The sequence below is a fragment of the Tetrao urogallus genome (assembly GCF_951394365.1).
Source record: "Tetrao urogallus genome assembly, chromosome: 19".
Taxonomy (NCBI): domain Eukaryota; kingdom Metazoa; phylum Chordata; class Aves; order Galliformes; family Phasianidae; genus Tetrao; species Tetrao urogallus.
The window spans coordinates 311,997-330,377 of NC_136832.1; the positions used below are offsets into that span (position 1 = coordinate 311,997).

At 51.7% G+C, this 18,381-nt stretch overlaps 3 protein-coding genes across 3 annotated transcripts; 1 reads left to right on the forward strand and 2 right to left on the reverse strand.

The window, feature by feature from the left end:
- Nucleotides 1-473: 473 nt before the first annotated feature.
- Nucleotides 474-926, reverse strand: CDC26 (cell division cycle 26; the record flags this gene model as incomplete). Its single annotated transcript, XM_079544857.1, has 2 exons — nt 474-742; nt 846-926. The coding sequence occupies 2 exons, from the start codon at nt 924-926 to the stop codon at nt 569-571; spliced, it is 255 nt and encodes an 84-aa protein (XP_079400983.1). The 3' UTR covers nt 474-568.
- Nucleotides 927-1,118: 192 nt separating this feature from the next.
- Nucleotides 1,119-8,600, forward strand: PRPF4 (pre-mRNA splicing tri-snRNP complex factor PRPF4; the record flags this gene model as incomplete). The annotated part of the gene is made up of 14 exons (XM_079544801.1): nt 1,119-1,193; nt 1,653-1,830; nt 2,023-2,209; nt 2,440-2,527; nt 3,019-3,098; nt 3,372-3,465; nt 4,340-4,434; nt 5,018-5,076; nt 5,676-5,799; nt 6,724-6,813; nt 7,673-7,795; nt 7,923-8,030; nt 8,111-8,229; nt 8,407-8,600. The coding sequence occupies 14 exons, from the start codon at nt 1,119-1,121 to the stop codon at nt 8,598-8,600; spliced, it is 1,614 nt and encodes a 537-aa protein (XP_079400927.1).
- A 2,091-nt stretch (nt 8,601-10,691) lies between these two features.
- Nucleotides 10,692-16,829, reverse strand: WDR31 (WD repeat domain 31; the record flags this gene model as incomplete). Its single annotated transcript, XM_079544540.1, has 10 exons — nt 10,692-10,705; nt 11,085-11,207; nt 11,921-12,083; nt 12,532-12,673; nt 13,564-13,631; nt 14,000-14,100; nt 14,178-14,322; nt 15,078-15,152; nt 16,163-16,292; nt 16,783-16,829. 10 exons carry the CDS (start codon nt 16,827-16,829, stop codon nt 10,692-10,694), a joined length of 1,008 nt encoding a protein of 335 aa, XP_079400666.1.
- Nucleotides 16,830-18,381: the final 1,552 nt, after the last annotated feature.

Here is an 18,381-nt window from a genome sequence, read left to right on the forward strand (position 1 = left end):
TATGTGAGACATGAAGCACTGGGCTGATTTTTCTTCCCCCATGCAACCGAAGGAGACCCAGGGCCTTTGTTCCTCCTAAAATGTTTCCCTGTTAGACTCGAGGCATGCTAGAAATGCTGAACAGCAGAGCAGTCCCTGATCATTCAGTGCAGCGTTAAGCTCTGCTTTAGTCCCGATCGCGACGTTCCAGTTTAAGGAACACTTTGAAGAGTTTGAAGTTTCGCATTTCCCCACCCTGACCAGAAATGTGGTGCACCACAACAGCAGGATTGTGCTGTCAGCTCAGCTAGTAGCTGTGGGGCGCTGCTGCTCTCCTGTCCCTTCTCAGCGCTGTGACAGCTGGGAAGCGGCTGCACTGCGCTCCTCGGATATACAGCTCGGACGAGACGCGGGCGGCTCCTTCCACAGCCTTACCAGGCGGAGCAGCATCTGGGAAAAAACTTCCTGTGCTCGCTTCTAAAAAAGAACGCATTTATTTAAAACAGCACAGCCGCCGCAGGGCTCTCATGGGTGGTAAGGAGGACGGGGGAGGGCGGACCGCCCGGGGCGGCACAGTGCCGCGGCCCCGTCAGAACTCGAAGGTGCCGAAATGCGCGGCGCGGACGCCGGCCTTGGGCTGGGGCTTGTAGCCGATGCGGTCGTTGATAATCTGCTCCCGGCTCTTGTGCTCGCTGCCTAGCGCGATGCCCGCCGCCTCCTCGCCGGTCGCCACCTCCGCCTCCTCCCGCTGCTTCTTGCGGCTCTGCGGAGCGGAGGGACCGCGTCAAGGCACGGCGCGTGCTAGGCACGGCGCGTGCTAGGCCGGGCCCGCCCAGGCCGGCCGCCCCCACGGGCCCCGCGCGCACCTCCAGGTCCTTCCGGACGCCTTCGAACTCCTCGATGTCGTCCAACTTCAGCTCCAGCCGCGTCGGCTTCCGCCGCAGCATCACTCCCGCCGCCGTCGATCTCCCGGCTTGCCCCGCGCGGTGCCCCGCCCCTTCCGATCTGTCTCGTACATCCAGCGTCTTCCGGTCTACCCCCCCCATCTTGTCCTGCCTCTTCCGGTTTGTCATTTCCGGTCTGCTCCGCGCCTCCCGGAAGTGCTCAGTGAGGCGCCGCAGTCGTCTGGCAGCGCAGCCATGGCTTCCGTGCGGGCACCGGTAGCGCGCGGCGGGGCTCGGCCCGCTCCTGCGAGGGCCCCCGCGCCGCCTGAGGTAGGAGCCGTGGCGTTTGGGTGTTTTCCCACAATCTCGTAGTTTTCTTGATGGGTTCGTAACGACGGCAGTGTTCTGAGCACGGGGCGGCTCCCGCTGCACTGCGGGAGGGGAGTTTGGGCTCTCCTGCCCGGGAGCTCAGTGTGAGGAGCGGGAGGAGCTTCGTGGCTTAAAGTTGGGAACAGAAATTCTCCAGAAAAACATCACCTGGAAGTCGTGCCCGAGCAGATAGCAGGGAGACAAAAAGGGCCCGGTCTAATTTGAGCACTTTACTCAAACGCTACGTTTTCGCTCTTCTCTTTATGCGCAGGGTGCAGCCGTGCTGCTCCCACACGATGTCAGGGTCTCCTCGCACACCCCCAGGCCCCAGCAGATGTTTCTGCTGCAGGCATGCAGGCACTGCTCCGCTTTGCAGGCAGCGCACAGGGGGAATCGGACAATTTTGCCTTTCCTTTGCAGCCCACAAAGAGCAAACCATCAGAGGAGGGCGATGCTCCCCCTGCCAAGAGAGCACCCATCTTCTATGGCAGCCTGGAGGAGAAGGAGCGGGAGCGGCTGGCAAAGGGAGAGTCTGGGCTTCTGGGGAAGGAGGGGATGAAGGCTGCTCTCGAGGCCGGCAACATCAACATCAGCAGCGGTGAGTGTGCTCAGCCACCTGGTTTTGCCTTTCCTCTTCAATTTGACATAATCAAAAGTCTCTGAGCATAGATTAGAGTTGAGAAGGGGAGGCTTCTGCCTGGAGTGCCAGCTTTCTGCTGGGATCTTCCTGTTGGAGAGGGATCTCCAGTCCGGCTGCCGTCTCTGGTCTAATGGTTTCCCTTTGGTTTAGGTGAGGTCTTTGATTTGGAGGATCACATGAGCGAGCGGCAGGCAGAAGTCTTGGCTGAATTTGAGCGCAGGAAGCGAGCCCGGCAAATCAACGTCTCCACGGATGACTCTGAAGTGAAAGCCTGCCTGCGAGCCCTCGGGGAGCCCATAACGCTCTTTGGAGAAGGTCCTGCTGAGAGGAGGGAGAGGTGCTGTGCCTGCCCTTGTGTGTTGCAAAGAGGGAATGCTCAGCTTCCCCCAGTTTGTCATATTCCTAATGTTTTCCTTGTAGTTGGCATGCAGTGAGTGCTGCCAGTCAGTGGTGTTTTGTTACAACATAGCTAGGGGTTGTCCAGAAGAAAGAATGGAACACAGTGAGCGTTTGTCAGATTGTGTGAGATTTCACTGAGTAAATGCATCTTAATGTGTTTCTTTTCAGATTAAGAAATATCCTCTCAGTGGTCGGCACAGATGCATTGAAAAAGACAAGGAAAGATGACGACAGATCTAAAAAGTCTAAAGAAGAGGTGATGATTTCTCAGTGCTGGGGGAGATTTATATGGTCACCTTTTGGATACCTTATTTTAGTGGTCTCTAAGATGTTCAAACCTGGTTTTGGTCAGGGTGTGAATTCTAATGTCATCCCTTCTTTCTCTTTTTTCATTGTTGCCCATTTTAGCAGTACTGTATCAATGCATTGTGCATAATTAATGCATCAGGGCATTAAGACTGGCTTGTACTTAGCCAAATTCTATGTCGTGTACAATTTATAAAACAGGCAGTTGGTGTTTGGGCCGTCACATAGTTATACCACGTTCTTGTTGTTTGTCTTCCTGCTCAGGAAGAAAAAAACTCTTTCTGCTACTGCATCCTTCTGCCTTTGATTCATCTTTCTTTTTTTGGAGTCCATTTTTCCCTTACCATTTTGGGGGGCTGATGTAAGAAGAAGTCATCTAGGGTAACTGAATTGAGCAGCGCCATGCAAGCTTTTTCTTCGTCTTTGTTCTTTTCCTTACAGTATCAGCAGACTTGGTACCATGAAGGACCACGTAGTCTAAAAACAGCAAGGCTGTGGCTTGCTAACTATTCGCTTCCCAGGTAAGAAAAACTAACATAAATGAAGGAGAGAATTGCAACCTTTTGTAACTCTTAACTACTGATCCCGTTGTGGGTAGTGCAGTAAATTTGAGATCGAAAGAATGCAGAACATATACTGGTAGACAAATCCAATGGGCTTAAAGGTTGAGTTAATAGTTACTTGACTGCAGTGTTAGCCCAGTGATGGGGAAGTAAGGGTTTCTAGCAGCAGTGCATGGGAAATTGAGACATGGGAAATTCGGACACCTGCTACTCCGTCTTTGCTCCTCACAGGGCAGTGAAGCGTCTAGAAGAAGCCCGGCTGCTCAAAGAGATTCCAGAGGCAACCAGGACATCGCAGAGACAAGAACTACACAAGTCCCTACGAGTAGGTTTGCCATCTGTTCAACTGCTGTTTTTAATGTTTTTTCCTGAATTCCAAAGAGATCAGAAAGAGAGAGCTGCCTGGAGGTGCCGTCCAGGTGTATTTAATTTGCTGTGCTGTGTCTTGAAGAGCTTTGCACTTTCTCTTCTACACGTGTTGTAATTCTGTTTCTGCAGTTGTTTAGAGAGATCTGCTTTTGTTGTCTTCCCACGCTGCAGAGGGATGAAGAGATACATCCCTGTGTTGATTTAGCTCTTGCCCTTGAAGCTGAAGAAATTGCTTCTTGGGGTTGTCACAGGTTTAGTTGGTTAGAAAGGAACGGATTGTTTTTCTCATCCTGTGCCATGGTCACTATTCTATAAACCCAAGGAAAGTAATAACCAACACAGTAATGGAAGTTGTGCTTTAGAATGCCCCTGAGGCACCATGGTCAGGCACGTTAAGTCAGATTGCTAACTTAATGGGATGGTTTAAGCACACAGTGTGTTTACACCCCAATGCATTAGCTGCCAGTGGATTTGCTTCTCCTCTAAGAGCACTGCCTGCCCTCTTCTGTCTGGTTCTGTTCCTTGGATGAGATGTAGAAAGAGGTCAGAACTGCAGTGAGTTCTCAGTGCAAAGCAGAGCTTCAGTGTTAGTGGTGGCAATCTGGTGGGTGGCATACTGAGTGCTAAGCTGTGCCGTGGAGCTGTGAAAGCTTCTCTCAGTCAGATGAGCTCCATGGCCCTCCTGCTTGGAGCTGGAATAGCTCTGAGGTAACTTCTCCCTTTGGAAGTGACTTCCCTGTGGCCTCTGACTTCTTGTACCTCAGTCATTGGCCAGGACTTTCCCTAGGTCGTTTGTATTTATTCCTTGTTTTCTCTGTATTTGGTTGCAGTCCTTGAATAACTTCTGCAGTCAGATTGGGGATGATCGCCCGCTGTCCTACTGCCACTTCAGCCCCAACTCCAAACTCCTGGCTACTGCCTGTTGGTAAGTTCTCTTTAAAGCATTTACTTCAGGGCGTGGGCATCCAGTATTTGGTTTGCCTGGGCGGCACTGAGTGAAGAGGGGCCTTAGGCCTCAAGTAAGTAGGTTGCTGTGAAAGTAATGATTCGTGTTTATTTCCATGGAAACTACAACAGGTGCAGTGAGCACAGTGACTCTTTTTGATAGAGCAAGTTCTCAGCTACAGAACGCTATTTTTCAATATAGTCAGCACCATTAGCTCTTGTTCTTGGCAGTGATGAACAATTCACTCATTACAAACCACTAGAGGAAGTGAGCACTGTCACTGTGGGCACTGCTGAAATGCACCACCCACCCCTCGCTGTGCTCACATCCACTGTTTGGTCTCCATAAACATTCACAAGTGTCAATGAACATCAGTGGGTGCCATTTTTTCCTCATGGAGGAATTCAGTGACACACCTTTGCTCTGTACGTGTTTTGATGTCAGATGCTGCTTTGTCAGACTGCCACCCACTGCAGAACCCCTCGGTGCAGTTTTGCAGCTTTGTTTGGTAAGTTGTTTGATGCTCCTGTCTACACTGACTTCTGTTTCTTGTGTTCAACAGGAGTGGACTGTGCAAGCTGTGGTCCGTGCCTGACTGCAACCTTGTTCACACCTTACGAGGTAGAGAATGACTTTCACTGAAATCCTGTGTAATTCTTTTGTTCCTCTCTAAGCTGAATTCCTGTCCGTGAACTGTTTTGTGACTGAAAATGTGTTTTCTGGGCAGACCTTATTCTCATGAGAGCATCACACAGGCTTGTGGAGCACAGACACGTGTCAGATAGTCCAGAGAAAATCCTGACGTTTCTCTTAAAGAAAAAAAGTTTGTTGTTTCCATTTCTGGATGATGTTTTCATTTTGCTTCATTTCAAAACCTGTTTTGAGTTATTTTGAGCCAAGTTTTAGCATTCTTGGCCAGACCACGGAGTCCCAGTGAGGTTCTCTGAACAGTGGGCACAACTTTGACTAAATACAAATCTTTTCTTTCACATATGTTGAATTTTCACTGTGTTTTGAGGGTTGCAAATCTCAGTGTTAGATATTTTTAAATGGGTGCCACTGGAATTGTAATTTGGTTGTGCAACTTTGCTCAACGTGGGAGGACATTTGGTGAAAGTATGCTCTGGTGGCTGACTAACCAGTAACTGAAAAAATGCTCCTTTTCTGGAGACTTGGTCAAGATTGGAAGATTATGGATTTTGATTTTCTTTCCTCTTAAGGACACAGCACCAATGTAGGAGCAATAGTCTTCCATCCCAAAGCCACCGTCTCCCTCGACAAGAAGGATGTCAACTTGGCCTCGTGTGCAGCTGATGGTTCTGTCAAACTCTGGAGCCTTGAAAGGTCAGAATCACACAGAGCACACACAGATGCAGTGTTGTTGTTTGGGGGCTTACCTCATGAAACAGTGGGCATTTACTTTCAGGCAAACATGGCCTGTTATTATAACACCAGTGCAATTCCCAGCCTCAGTGTGTGTCTCCTTCTTAAGCAGGCAAAGACATTGCCCTGATTAGGGGAAACGAGGCGAGGGAAATTGTCTGGAAGGAATTTAGTCAGTGTGCTGCTGTGCATTAGCAACCTGCTGATGCAGTTGAGTGACGGGTGGAAGATCTGGAGGTGCTTTTATTCTGACCTTTCATTTAGGAGAGAATTCCCCTTCAGCATTAATATCTGCTGTGTTTGAAAAGCGGAATGCTGCAGTGCCTCAGGAAGACGCAGGCAGCTGTGAGATCCTCAGTTCATTACCCCTACCCAAAAGCTATTGTTTCTAGTTGCAGAAGCATACTTGTGCCAGGCAACAATTGTTCCTTAGTCTCATGTGACCACATCTCTTTAGTCTGCTGGAAGGATACTGTCAGTGCTGTTCAGGTCTTCCACTGCAGGCTGCTGAGGTGCTGCAGCACGTAGCTCTGGGAGAATAAATATTTGCTCTGTCCTGCCTGCCCTGGCTATCTTGAGCATAGCAGAGTTTGCTGCAGCATTAGATGTTCTGCGTAGTGACAGCAAAGACGGTTTCTGCTGTTGAGACCTTCAGGTTGTCAGTTTTTGAAACTGTTCCAGGAGAACTTACTACTGAAGTTATGAATGTGGATAAAGGGCTTTACGTAGAGCTTCAGCTTTGTGAGCAAAAAGCAGCATTTAGAGTCAGTAGTCAACACTGACTTTCTCGTCTGGCTTGTATTAAAGTCCGTCTCACTGCTCATTGCTGCAAAGGTTTGGCTAGAGCCAGCCACCCTGACCAGTGTCTGATGATCTTGTTTTCAGTGATGAGCCAGTGGCAGATATTGAAGGACACAGCATGAGAGTGGCACGTGTGATGTGGCACCCCTCTGGGAGGTTCCTGGGCACTACTTGGTAAGGGGATTCTGTTGATGCTTTTGTTTAAGGTGCTATTACCTGCAGTCACTGGGATTCATGAAAGGCTTCCTTTCTCTGCACCTCACATAAGAGCCAGTTGCAAGCAATGTATGCTGAGGTAATAAAATATTTGGTGTTCTCCTTGGAGATTTCCAGCCCAGTGGCTGCTGCTGCCTCCTGAGTGAGTGTGGGATGGGAGGTGGCTGAGGACAGTGGTGCTGAAGGAGAGGGGGACTGGACTGGAGCTGAATGGTACAAAGGTGATCTGAAAATCCAGTTCCAGAAGCCAAAATGTTTGCTGCTGCTAAGAGGATTTCAGTGAAATACCCACACTCTGGCAGTGAGGATGGTGATCTTCGTAAGCGAGGCTGTTCCACCTTATTCTCTCTTCCTTCAGTTTTGAAATTATACAAAGTGAACCAAACATTCTCTGCTCATGTATGAAATCATCCTGTGGCAGTTAGTGATAACTGTTTCTTCCCTTTTCCTTTTGTGTGGCTCTCTCAGGCCATCTGTGCTCCGCGCTAGCAGCTGAAAAGGGAACAGCACTTGAACAGGGCATGTTTATTTTTTGTATGGTGCATCTCTTCACCTGCCCACGGAGGCACTGTGTGATCCCTTCAGGGTTTAAGGATGCCACGCTGATGTAGAAGTAGGGAAGCTCCCTGCTCTCCCAGGGGTGTGCTGAGGATCTCTGAGTTTTTGAGGTTTACAGTCTCATTCCTGTCTGTGTTTTCCTAATGCTCAAAGAAACAGGCGAAGTGGATGTCCTGGCAGCTGGTGTGTGTGTGCCCAGTTCAGATAGGATTGTATGATCAGATTTTAATGCTTTTTTTTTTTTTTTTTTTAATTTAAGTTACGATCACTCGTGGCGCTTGTGGGACTTGGAAGCCCAGGAAGAGATCCTTCATCAGGAGGGGCACAGCAAAGGGGTCTACGACATCGCCTTTCACACGGATGGGTCTCTTGCTGGGACTGGGTGAGTTTGTTTCACTGTATGTGAAACATTACCAAGGTTTTGTTGCTCACTGACTCCAAAAGCTGCAGTACTGGCGCTCTGTCAGCTGCCGAAGTCTGGAGGTGATGGAGTTTGGGTTCTCTTTTAGTGGACTGGATGCTTTTGGCCGAGTGTGGGATTTGCGCACCGGGCGTTGTATCATGTTTCTGGAAGGCCACCTGAAGGAGATCTATGGACTTAACTTCTCCCCAAATGGGTAAGACAGGAGCTTGCATGCCTTGTGTGGGAGATCTGAGTACGAAGCTCAGCTTTCAATGCATTCTTGACTCCTGGCAGATACCACGTTGCAACTGGCAGTGGTGACAATACTTGCAAGGTATGGGACCTCCGTCAGAGGAAGTGCATCTATACCATTCCTGCCCATCAGAACCTGGTGACTGGGGTGAAATTTGAACGTAAGTACCTGCTATCTGATGTTCCTTATTCCTGCCTTTCCTCTGCTGAGGTGGCAGGGAATGTGGCAACTCAAAAACGCATCCGCAGATCAGGAAGATCTGCACTGGGTAGCAGTAGAAGATTTGTCACGTGTTTATTTGCAAAACTCATTTCTCCCTTTTTTTCCTCAATTGCAGCCAATCATGGTAACTTCCTGTTGACGGGCGCTTACGACAACACCGCAAAGATCTGGACTCACCCTGGCTGGTCCCCTCTGAAAACACTGGCTGGTCATGAGGGAAAGGTGATGGGACTGGATATCTCCCTCGATGGGCAGCTGATAGCAACGTGCTCCTATGACAGAACCTTCAAGTTGTGGACAGCAGAGTAGCTCAAAGGCACTGCTGATGAACTGGGACAGCAATGTTAATAATGCCTTTGAACTAAGACCTGGGTTTTTATATATTAAATTTTTAAAAAAGGAAAGGAATCGGCTGTTGCAACATGTGTCACAGTGGCTGTGGTCACTAGCTGGTCTTGGTTTCCTGGTTGAGGCAGTTTTGAGGCATCTGTGCTGACCAGGGCTTGGTTGGAGTCAAAGCTGGGATGATGTTCTTCCACTTTTTAGGATTTTTGCTTTATATTGCAGATAGTGGTTATCTGCAGTAATTTGGAGATGAACTACCTTCTTCCACCTTCCTTCTAGGACAGGCTCACAGGTTTGCTCCAGTCTGTTTTACACTTGTGTATGTAGCCACACTGCACTTCATGTATGGTCTGTTGTATGTTCTCTGTTTTCTTACCTTCTTTTTTCCAGGATGCTTTAACAGCAGTCTGTGTCTTCAAAAAATAAAGCAGAGGTAGCTGTTAGAGGTGAGCGTACCACAGTTCCTCTGCCTCTGCAGGTTGGTCTCTGAACATAGATGCCTGTATCTCCTTTGTTTCCACTTGCAGTGGATGTTGTAATGCCAAGAAATTTTCAGCGCACATCTCGTGTCTTAGCTCCTTGAGCTGTTTTACAGATTGGGTGTTTCACATCTCCTGTTGAAGGTTTTGATGTGTCTCGCCTGAGATGATGCAAAGAAGACTGCTTCATTGTGGGTTGTCTCATTCTAACTTCCACTGTGAGGAAATTTCTTATTTGTTGTTTATTCTTTAAACTGAAGTTCAGATGTGTTCTAGAAAATCAGAACATGGCTTGAACATGTGCACTTGCTTCTGGGTCTGACTAAGAAGTGGAAGAATTACAGTGGTGTTGTGATTCATGGTTTGATTTCAGTCTATCTTAAAATATCTCCAGGAGAAAAAACAGAATCACAGAATGGCCAGGGTTGGAAGGGACCTCAAGGATCATGAATCTCCGACCCCCTGCCACAGGCAGGGCCACCAACCTCCACATTTCATAGCAGCCCAGGCTGCCCAGGGCCCCATCCAACCTGGCCTTGAACACCTTCAGGGATGGATGGGGCATCCACAGCCTCTCTGGGCAGCTGTTCGAGCTCTTCACGACTCTCTGGGTAAAGAATTTCCCCCTAATGTCCGACCTCAATCTCCCCTCCCTCAACTTAAAACCATTTCCCCTCGTCCTAAAAAAAAACGGTCATCTCTTCTTTGTCACCTGGAGAGCAGCTGTCCGTTGTCCCTGGGAAACAGACACAGTGCTGTTCTCAACATTTGCAGTGGGGGACATCAAAAAACCACGTGTGAGTTACTTCCTTTCTTCTAACAGAGGGCTGTGTGCTCTCTGCTTCCTTAGAAATATGGTGGCATCTGCCAAGTGCTGCATATTCTGTCTTATTTACTCCCAGGAAAAATGTTAACAGACTCGAGGCCAGGAAATAGCACAAAAGCCATATTGAATTGCTGTCTTCTCTTGTATAAGCCTAAACATCCAGCTATGTGTGCTCATGCCCCTTCTCAGGTATCATTTGAAGAGTTTATATGCTGCCAGCTGCACAGACGGGGATCTCCCTGCCCATAAGGGACAAACTCCTGGGATGTTTCTCAGCAGGCTGCCCATGGGACAGTCCTTACCCAGTGCTTGTCCTGCTCCCGCCCGGCACAGCAGCATACTTCTAGCTGGCTTAGGATGAAATGTTAGACACCAGTGAACTGCATTTATACTCGCTCAGCCCCATGCAGCAGGATGAAAAACTGGAGCAAGGAGAGGAGGCTGAGCATTCCCTGCCTGATGCCCAGGCATGCTGCAGAGCTGCCGCTTGGGACCACACGGGCCAGACATGAGCCACCTGCTGCAGAACTGGGAGCCAGTTGTGTCACAGCAGGTAAAATACACACTGTTCATTCCCTGGAGTCCTCTGGAAGCACTGTGCTGTGAGCTGACCTAGCAGTGCTGATTTAAATCTGATCCAGGGAGAGACAGTGATCCCTGGTTTCCTCTCACAGCAGTGAAGTCACAGCTTGGTTGTTCCTTCTTTTCACAGTAAAAGCTGTTTTCTTTGGTGCAGGAGGAGTGCTCTGATCAGACACTCAGACCTGAGAAACAGCACAGAGAAGGCACGTGCTTTGTCATAGCTCATTTCTCCTCCGTTGGCTCCCTTTACAGCCAGGTTGTGTGGAGGTTTTGTGACTAAAGCCCACAGTGCTCTTATCAGCAGTGAGAATTTGGCCTGAAAGCATCACTGATTCAGCTCTTCTTCTAGCCAGCTCTAATGGCTTCCCATCGCCCACAAGCAAACAACAGGCAATACATCCCCTGTGCACCATGGCTCAGCTGTCACTGCTCTGCAGGCACGAGGTCACCTGGTGCCTGCTGTCAGTGGAAGAATTGGAGGATCAGATCCCCATGGACAATCTCTGCTGGGAAGGATCTGTGGTCAAAATACTGCCACCTTCTCCAGCTCCAGCTCCTCACGGTGCCTCAGCTGCAGCACGTGGATCCCTGAGCGAAAGCTGGCGCAGAGCAGCGTGGAGCTGTCGCAGGCAGCCAGTGAGACCAGCGGTCCAGCTCCCTCGAGGCATGCAGTGGCAAGGCAGGCTGAGGAGGAAAGAGAAAAAGTCACTCTGACACCAGGTGAGAGGAAAGGTGAGCGAAAGAAGGAAAGAAAGAGGTTTTAACATGGGGGTTGATCACATTTCTGTTTTTTATCCTGTCTTGAATTAGTGGGGAGGTGCGTAGCCATAGTGAACGTGTAATGCCAGTGAGTTTTGCTGGGCTCAGTGCAAAGCGCATCTGTGACCCTTCTCCAGAGGCACTGTCTGCCTCTGAGCACTGAGATAACAAACCTGTGCTGCAGTGGGGCCTGGCAGGCAAGCAGCTTTGTGTCTGGCTCTGGTGAGGACCCAGCCCTCAGCCAACCCTCTGGCATGCAGAGATTCCCATTCAGGATGGTGGTCACAGCTGCCCCCTCCACACTCCAGTGCAGCCTGTGTTCCTTACGACTTTCCCCTCCTAAGGAAAGCACTGGAGTTCCCCTGTTCGTTTTGATTTTCACTGTTTGTCTTTCACTGCTGAACTTGGACATCCCATCATTGCTTCCTGTTAGTTCAAGGAGGATGCCCATCACCTCCAGGCTCGTGCAGCCAGACATCCTTCTTTGCCAGAGGATGGACACAAACTACTCTGGTGCTCATCTCCACCCAGCCCTACAGCTGCGTGAAAACCCAGGGCTGGCAGGCACACCGCTGTGTGCTCATCACCCCAGGGAGACAGCAGCCAGGTCTGTTATCCCAGGGCAGTGCCCAGCCTACCTGCAGTGTCCCGGTCCCAGATCTTCACTTTGCTGTCATATGAGGACGTGGCAATGCTGGGGGTGAGAGCAGGACCCCGTGGGAGGAACACACATGAGGCTGTGGTCTGCAGATGCCCTCTGTACTCACACACTTGGCTCCTGGTCTGCCGTAGGTCCCACAGCTGCAAGGCAACAAGCAGTGCTCAGAGCTCGGGCCGTCACTGCTACCTGCCAGCACGGAGAGGTTTTACAGAGAGAGGAAGGTGGGTTTGGTTACAGAGCTCCTCGCTCGTCCTCATAGCACATCTCTGCCTTTATCCCTGCCACTGAGCACATCTCACAGCACTTCAAGACCCCAAAAAGATTTTCACCATTTATCCAAATGTGCATCTGCAAACAGAATCCCAGCACTTTAATAAGGAAGGGTATTTGCTGCTGCAGTAGACTGACAAAGGGATAGACAGGGGGGAAACTGAGCTCCAGCCCAACCCGTGACTCCAGGTAAGGCCAAAGCAGTGGGAGCTGTGTTCTGCTGCAGGCAGAGCCCTGGAGCACTGAGCTGCTGCCCTGTGCTGTGTGCTGTGGAGATGGAGAGAAGCAGGAGGTGGACTGGGTGCCCTACAGACTCACTGTTGCTTCGCAGCCCTCCCCAGAAAATCCGCTGCTGCTGCTGACACAGTATCGCCCGTCCTGGCTCACATCACAGCTTGTCTGGATGTGCTGCTTGCCTGGGAACGTGTGTGCCACCTGCAGCTCCCGGCTGTCCCACATCCTGGAAGCAGAAAAAGTGGGGATGGGGACATGGAGCCATTACTGTGCTACAGGAGCCTTTGGTGCCCTCCCTGCAGCCCCACTGTGCTCCTGCGCTTTGCCACCACGGAGCAGCCTCTCTCCTTTCTACAAGCCTTTACCCAGGGCAGCTGTGTGGAGCTCTGAATTTTCTCTTTTGTGCCCATAGGCGGTGCCCAGTGCTGCTTGCAGCTGCAGATGCCCCCATGCTGTCCTCCCCCAGCAGGAGACCCAGGTGAGCCAGGAATGGCTTCCAGCCACACGTGAGGCTTGCAGATGGGGAAGAGCAGGAAGACAGGAAAAACAACCACCCCAACAGCCCCCTGTGCACTGACACTGCTTTACCTATCAGCATGTGGCCCTGGCTGCAGCTCCCACAGTATCACAGAATGGCCAAGGTTGGAAGGGACCTCAAGGATCACAAAGCTCCAACCCCCTGCCACACGCAGGGCCACCAACCTCCACATTTCACAGCCCAGGCTGCCCAGGGCCCCATCCAACCTGGCCTTGAACACCTCCAGGGATGGAGGGGGCATCCACAGCCTCTCTGGGCAGCTGTTCCAGCACCTCACCACTCTCTCTGTCACGAACTTCCCCTGACATCCAACCTCAATCTTCCCTCCCTCAACTTCAAACCATTTCCCCTTGTCCTGCTGTTATCTACCCTTGTCCTTATTTGTATCTACCAAACAAGACTCCCCTCTTGTTTGTAGGTTCCCTTTAAGCACTGAAAGGCTGCAATGAGGTCACCCCGCAGCCTTCTCTTCTCCAAGCTGAACGAGCCCACCTCCCTCAGCCTGTCTTTGTAGGGGAGCTGCTCCAGATCCCTGATCATCTTTGTGGCCCCCTCTGTGGCTGCCTGGAAGGATTTACCTGATGGTTTTATCCTCTGATGTCTGGATGACGTAGGGCTCCCCAGGGACCCAGCACAGATGTGTTACCTGTAGAGGGGAAGGGAAAGGTGGTGGTGATGCTAAGATTTGGGCTTAGCAGGCAGGGAGGAACCAGCAGCTCAGCAGGACATGGTGCCATGGAAACAGAGGTACCCCAGGCACCGCTTTCTCCACTGCTTAGCAAAAGGTTATTAATAAATTGCTGTACATCTGTGGGTGTCTTTGTGCTCCTGGAAGTGCAGTTCTGGAGGAGAGGAAAACCAGCCTTAAGCTGATCTCCAGAAGCATCAGTCCATCTTCACGGTGTCTCAGGGGTTTAGTGTAGTGCCGAACTTGAGGCAAATTCACTCTCTGGGGCTTTGCATGCAAGGGACCAGAGCTGCCATTCTGGGATGCAAAGAACCAGAGGCTCCTACCAGGTTCCTGGAGAGAGCAGCTCTGCACAGACACTCTCCGGTCTCCACATCCCATTTGCGAATGGTGTTGTCTCGTGAACCTGTGCACAGCCCCGACGCATCTGCAAGAGCAAGTCAGCATGCAAACACAGCCGTGCTACAGCAGGAAGAACCACTTGAGCAGTGTGCTGCTCCTCACCCGGGCTCACAGCCAGCCCAGTAACAACCAGCTCATGGCCTGGGAAGAACTGCCTTGGCCCCGATGTCCCGTGGAGCTCCCACATCATTACTGTTCTGTCCCGGGATGCACTGAAGACTCTGTTGGAATCATGGGTGCAGGTGACCTGCAGAGGAACAGACGGAGAAATGGGTTGGGCTCCGGCCTGGCCGTGTGCTGGGAAAGCACAGCTGCTCTGCTTCCTGCCCGTGGCAGCACTGTGACAACAGACATTGCGGACAAGAAGGGATCAGTGCTGAGGTTGGAGGGATCCCCAGCTCAGCTGTGCTGCCCGGAGCCACTCACACCGTGAGGAGTGCCTGCAGCCCTGGGCAGGGCCTGGTGAGCAGCAAAAGGGAAATGCTGGCAGTTCCCATCACTGTCCCTGTGGCACAGCTACAGAGACACAGGGATTAACCCGCTTCACTGGGTGAGCGTAGAGCTGCTGAGCTGAGGCTTGGATGGTGTGAGGTCAGATATTTCCCTGTATGGCAGCACAGCAAGAAATGCTTCTTTTCTTGTACTGGGTCTCACAGGAATAAGCAAAGCACATTGTTGGTGCAAAGATACCTCACTGTGACGTTTGAAACCCTGCTTTGAAGCCCACGTGACAGAACTTCCTGTAAGGAGACACTGGAATCGACACCATGCTGCACCTCACCCCCATTCCATCCTCAGAAAATCCATTTTATGGGGAAAAAAAAACTTTCTGAGAAACCCAAACGAGCACACTGCACGTCACTGTGAGCACTGGGAGCTATGAAAGGTGAGAAGGAGCACAGGGGACTGCTGGGTGCTGCCAGGGCCCCCAACAGAGCAGAGTGAGCGCCCTGCAGATACCAGACTGCCACTGCTGCTCCCGGTGCACTCCTTGATGTTCACCTTGGTGACCTCGTGCTCATGGCTGATGAAGCGCCCCAGCACAGCTCCGGACCTCCAGTTACAGACAGCCACACTCTGCAGAGAGCCAGGGGAAGGAAGTCAGCGGTGGCAGGGGAACAGGACACAGAGGGCTCACACACAGCCTTGGTTTATGTTACACTGAGCCAAAGAGGGAACAGACTGTTCTGCTTGTGAGCTCCTACAGCAAGCACAGCTGTCTTCGGAGCGCATCCCACCCTGCCCACCACATCCTCCTTACTGAGGGTCACAGAGGGACCTGGACAGATTGGATCGATGGGCCAAGGTAAACTGTATGAGTTTCAATAGGGCCAAGTGTCGGGTCCTGCATTTTGGTCACAACAACCCCAGGCAACCCTACAGGTGTGGGGAGGAGTGGCTGGAAAGCTGCCTGATGGAAAGGGACCTTGGTGTACGGAGTTGGCTGAATGTGAGCCAGCAGTGTGCCCAGGTGGCCAAGAAGGCTTGCATCAGGAGTGGTGTGGTTGCAGGACCAGGGAAGTCATTCTGCCCCTGTGCTTGGCACTGGTGAGGCCTCACCTGGAGTTCTGTGTTCAGTTTTGGACACCTCGGTACAGAAAGGACATGGAGGTGCTGGAGCAGGTCTAAAAAAGGGCAATAAGGCTTGTGAAGGACATGGAGAATATGGCCTATGAGGAGAGACTGAAGGAACTGGACTGTTTAGTCTGGGGAAAAGGAGGCTGAGGGGAGACCTGATTGCTGTCTTCCAATATCTGAAAATGCTTACAGAGAGAGCGGGGTTGGTTTCTTCTCACTGGTGACAGGACAAGGGGAAACGGCCTCCAGTTGCGCCAGGGTAGGTTTAGCTTGGATATTAGGAAATACTTCTTTACTGAAAGGGCTGTTAAGCACTGGAACGGGCTGCCCAGGGAGGTGGAGTCCCCATCCCTGGATGTGTTTAAAAACCATTTGGATGTGGTGCTCAGGGACACGGTTTAGCAGAGGGTTGATAGTTAGGGCAGTACAGTTAGGTCGTGGTTGGACTCAATGATATTTAAGGGCTTTTCCAACCTGAGTGATTCTATGATCCTCTGATTCTATTGTACCTTATCCTTTCCTCCCGACACGCAGAGCTCTGGTCTGACAGCAGCCACGCAGGTGACAGCATCGCTGTGTGCAGGGCTGTTCAGCTCCACCACTGCACCACGTCCTGGCCTTCCCATGGAGCCATCAGCCCTGCAAGCGGCAGAGGGACAGCAGCAGTGTGTTTTTAGGTCAGATATTAGGACAAATTTCTTATCAGAAAGAGTGGAGAGGCAGTGGCACAGACTGCCCTGGGGGTGGGGGGGGTCCCTGGAAGTGTTCAGGAAATGTGGAGACGTGGCACTGAGGGATGTGGTCGGTGGTGGGAATGGGTTGGGGCTGGGGATCCTTGAGGCCTTTTCCAATCTGAATGATTCCCTGATTAAGGGTAGATCATTTGGCCTCCAGAGCTCTGTGTTAGCAACTTACAGGGAGTGTAAATGGTCACACCGACATGCTCAGCCACTCCTGTGAGTTACATTTTGGATCCCATCCCCCCAAAGAAGCCAGGCAGCAGCAAGGCTCAAAAATGAAGATCTGATCCATAAATTCAGTAATGAAACCAAACTCACATGCTTGAAATGTTCCCCACTCACCCAGCCCCTTTAGTAACCCAAGATACGACCATCTGAGGATGCTTTACCCGTACGTGGCCGTGTGCAAGCTGATCTTACTCTGCAGTTTCCCCATCCCACCGCTGAACACACAGCATCAGCTGCAGGCAGCAGCATGGAGCATCACAACGCCGGGCTCAGGCTCTCACTGCTGGCTGCGAGGAGATGCAGCACAACCAGAGATCCAGAGAGATTCCTGCTTCTCACACATCCAGGATAAAGCGCTGCTCCCCCTCCTCTGGGGTCACGTGCTGGGGGATGCCCACCCTATGCACGACACCGACACCGAATGGACACCGCCTGCAGGCACAGACACAGGGCAGCCACCAATAAACCCATTTCAATGGCAGCGAATTACCAAGTCCAGTAATTGGATTCCCTGCAGATGAAGATACACCAATTGGATTTAGTCTGCGTTAGGCGTACGTTAGTGCTCCCATCTCCTGGGCAGGTATTCTGCCAACAGAAGGTCAGAAGAAAACCCAACTTCTATTGGTTGAGTTACTTCCTACTGGAAGAAAATGCATGCATTCAGTCTGCCCAGAGACGGAGAAGCTCCATACCAGCAGCACTCAGCAGGGGTCGGTGACATTCCACAACACATTCCCTTTCTAATTTTACCCTGGCAGCCTCTGTGATTAGCAATTACTAATACCAGCTAATCTCAGCCTTCTCTATCCACAAGCTTGAATGTTCCAAAGGTGCAGAGAACCATCCAGCTCACAGCTCCGGGCAGCGTTACGCTGCTCATTCATTTCCTTCCATCAGAATGAACATCAAAGCACTTTGGGACATTGGGAACAAAGGTGGTTTTTCCGTGACAGCGAGAGAATGCAGGAAGTTATTTCTCCTGCAAAATAAAACGGCATGAGGTGCTAAGGCTTAAACTCTGACTTAAATTCCGGCCCTTGGTTTCTCCCACAAGTATAGCCATCCATCCTTCCTGCCCCGATGGCTGCAGGGAGAGCAGCGCTGCGCCGGGCAGCAGCCGCGTCCTTCTGCCCTCTGCAAAGAGCGGATCCCTCTGGGTCCCGAAGGAACGATCGGCTCCGTGGACGGGGCTGTACTGCTCGTAGCTTCCCTATGGGTTTGCCACGACCCGAAGCCCCTTCCACAGCACGGAGCCGCACTCGGGGACCCCCTGCCCACCGGGAATCTCCCGTCCTCCCAACGCACCGCTCCACTGAAACCAGAATCATTCTTTTAAAACCAGATTATCATTTTTTAAAGCCGGCCCTTCCGTTGCCCGTGGTGCTGTAGTGGCACCGCAGCGATACCCGCACGACAGAACGAGGGACGGCGGCACCCCGGCGTGCGGGCACCGATTCCCGCACACTCCTTCCCCCATCGCCACGGCGCCGGCGGAGCTCGCGTACGTCAGAAGGATGCCGGCAGGCGCAAAGCTTCCCGCAGCTCTACCGCAGCCACACGACCTGACGTCCCCCGAGAAGCACCGCCTCGCACTCACCGCTCCGCGTCCCCGCTCCGTATCCCCGCTCCCTGCGGTTCCATGGAGACGGGCGGGGCGGGACGGGGCGGGACGGGGCGGGCGGTGCTGATCCCTCCCGGCCCGGCCCCGTCGTACCGCCGCCCCCCGCACCTGCGGCAGGTGCCGCCGCGCACGCAGC